Raw genomic sequence first — 1,981 nt, forward strand, 5'->3', positions numbered from 1 at the left:
ATTATCCAATTATTTATTATAATCATTTAATATTTATACAAAAATGCCAAACACATTCAGAAAAGAAGGTAGACGACCTTATAGTTATGATATAACATTTGAAATCCTAATAATCATATGTTTGTGCAAGCTCTGTTTACCTCTGTTTGCCCAATCTCAAGATTGGTTGCCCAAACTGCGGATGCGCTGAAATTCCAAGTTTGTGCAAGATTCCAAGTTTGGGCACAACATGCACAAACAACATGAATAACACAACTCTCTTTGTTTTAACACAACTCATGTTGTTTGTGCACAGGGCGGGCATGCGGTGTACTTGTGTGTTGCAGATGAGCATTTGAACGGCATTTACATGTGATTATCGGAAATAATAGGCGAAATAGAGTAGAGAAACATTAAGACTGGTAGTAAATACATTTCGTGTTTACATTTTTTTTTTATTGCGACGTTCCAAGTGCCTGTGACTAGGACAGGTTACACTCTGACTCAACTATGATGTCTCTGTATTATTACTATTAGTTACTACTACTAGTATTAGTAGGGGCCTATATTACGAATACGATTTAGTAGCACAGAACACTGTACTGTGACTGTGTACAGACTACAGTCCCTCAATCAATATCAACTCGAGTATGAAGTATATACAAGTTTAACTTGGAATAGACTAAACAGCTAATCTATTTTTGTAACTCATAATTTCTGATAAGATTAGTTATTGCAAGTTACTAGATGAATATTATTATTTGTAACACACCCCTAAAATTTTACCTAATTTGTAGATCTCTAATTGATAAAAGACAAGGCATCAACGCTTGTGAATCATTGGGGATGTTCAGTGTTTGATGACGCATTGCCATGTCATGGCTGAGCGGAATTGCGAAGGGAGCTGAGGAACTCCTGAACAAGGTTGACCAGAAAACGGCCAGTGCTCTTCATACGCCGGTGCAGCATGGTGCCTCTGTCGCTGTCCCGCGCATCGGCGAACTCGATGCCATGAATGCTGGGCCACGCATCCCACATCTCGCTGCCGTCCCGCCACCTCCGCCCCCGGTCGACTTCACGCAGGCTGTCGGGAGCGTTCCGAGCCGGTCCCTGATTGATTCCCCGAAGCAGCGCGCGGCGGGGAAAAGTCGGCGAGCACAGGATAAGGACGAACAGCTGCTGTTTGAGTTCCTGAACAGTGATGAGCCAGCAGGTCCGGCTAAAATACGCACGGCGCAGGTGAATGGACATTCGAGAAAGTCGAGCACTTCGTCCGTGTCGTCACACAGGAGTGGCTACGTGGAGACCGCCAGCATGCCATCAGGTGTGATGTTAGCAAAGTTGGCAAAGTGTCTTGCTCAGGGGCATAACCGTTGTTACTACAGTAGGACTTGAACCCCAAACATTTCATCTTGAAGTCAAGGGAGCTTTGCAACAAAGCATTAATGCCCCACATCTCCCGGGTTAGGTTCAAACTTAGGCTAATGTAATATTTGACTGGAAATGAATAATGAATATTTATATAATGCGTGTTAATTCCTTTGATATGATAAATATTGTACGTAATGTAATTGCCAGGTATGGAGACAAGCCAGGAAGGCAGCCAGATTGCCGAGAGTGTGACCAAACTGTCTTCTGCTGAGCACGATGTGAGCATCATGATATCTGAGGATGGGTCGATGCAACAGAGCAGTGCAGTGGACCAGTCTCAAAAGTTGTCATCATTAGAGCTTGAGAACCAGCTGCTGAGGAACGAGGTGGCATCACTGAACCAAGAGATCACATCAGCTTTGAGGAGGGCAAAGGAAGCTGAGGATGGTAAGTGGCTGTGTGGTAAAACCGAGGATGGTAAGCGGCTGTATAATAAAGCTGACGATGGTAAGCGGCTGTATAATAAAGCTGAGGATGGTAGCGGCTGTATAATAAAGCTGAGGATGGTAAGTGGCAGTGTAGTAAAACTGAGGATGGTAAGCGGCTGTATAATAAAGCTGAGGATGGTAGC

The 1,981-nt window shown here is 43.9% G+C and overlaps 1 protein-coding gene across 2 annotated transcripts in view; it reads left to right on the forward strand.

Moving 5' to 3' along the window:
• The first annotated feature begins 780 nt into the window (after positions 1-780).
• LOC106821454 (golgin subfamily A member 5-like) overlaps positions 781-1,981 on the forward strand; it is a 15,271-nt gene continuing 14,070 nt past the window's right edge. For both annotated transcript variants that reach the window (XM_014826270.1, XM_014826277.1), the window contains exons 1-2: positions 781-1,303; positions 1,558-1,797. In XM_014826270.1, the coding sequence (XP_014681756.1) occupies positions 853-1,303; positions 1,558-1,797 (691 nt within the window). In that variant the 5' untranslated portion in view covers positions 781-852. The remainder of the gene's footprint in view (positions 1,304-1,557; positions 1,798-1,981) is intronic.

This window comes from Priapulus caudatus, unplaced genomic scaffold (genome assembly GCF_000485595.1).
Source record: "Priapulus caudatus unplaced genomic scaffold, Priapulus_caudatus-5.0.1 Scaffold4, whole genome shotgun sequence".
Classification (NCBI taxonomy): Eukaryota; Metazoa; Priapulida; class Priapulimorpha; order Priapulimorphida; family Priapulidae; genus Priapulus; species Priapulus caudatus.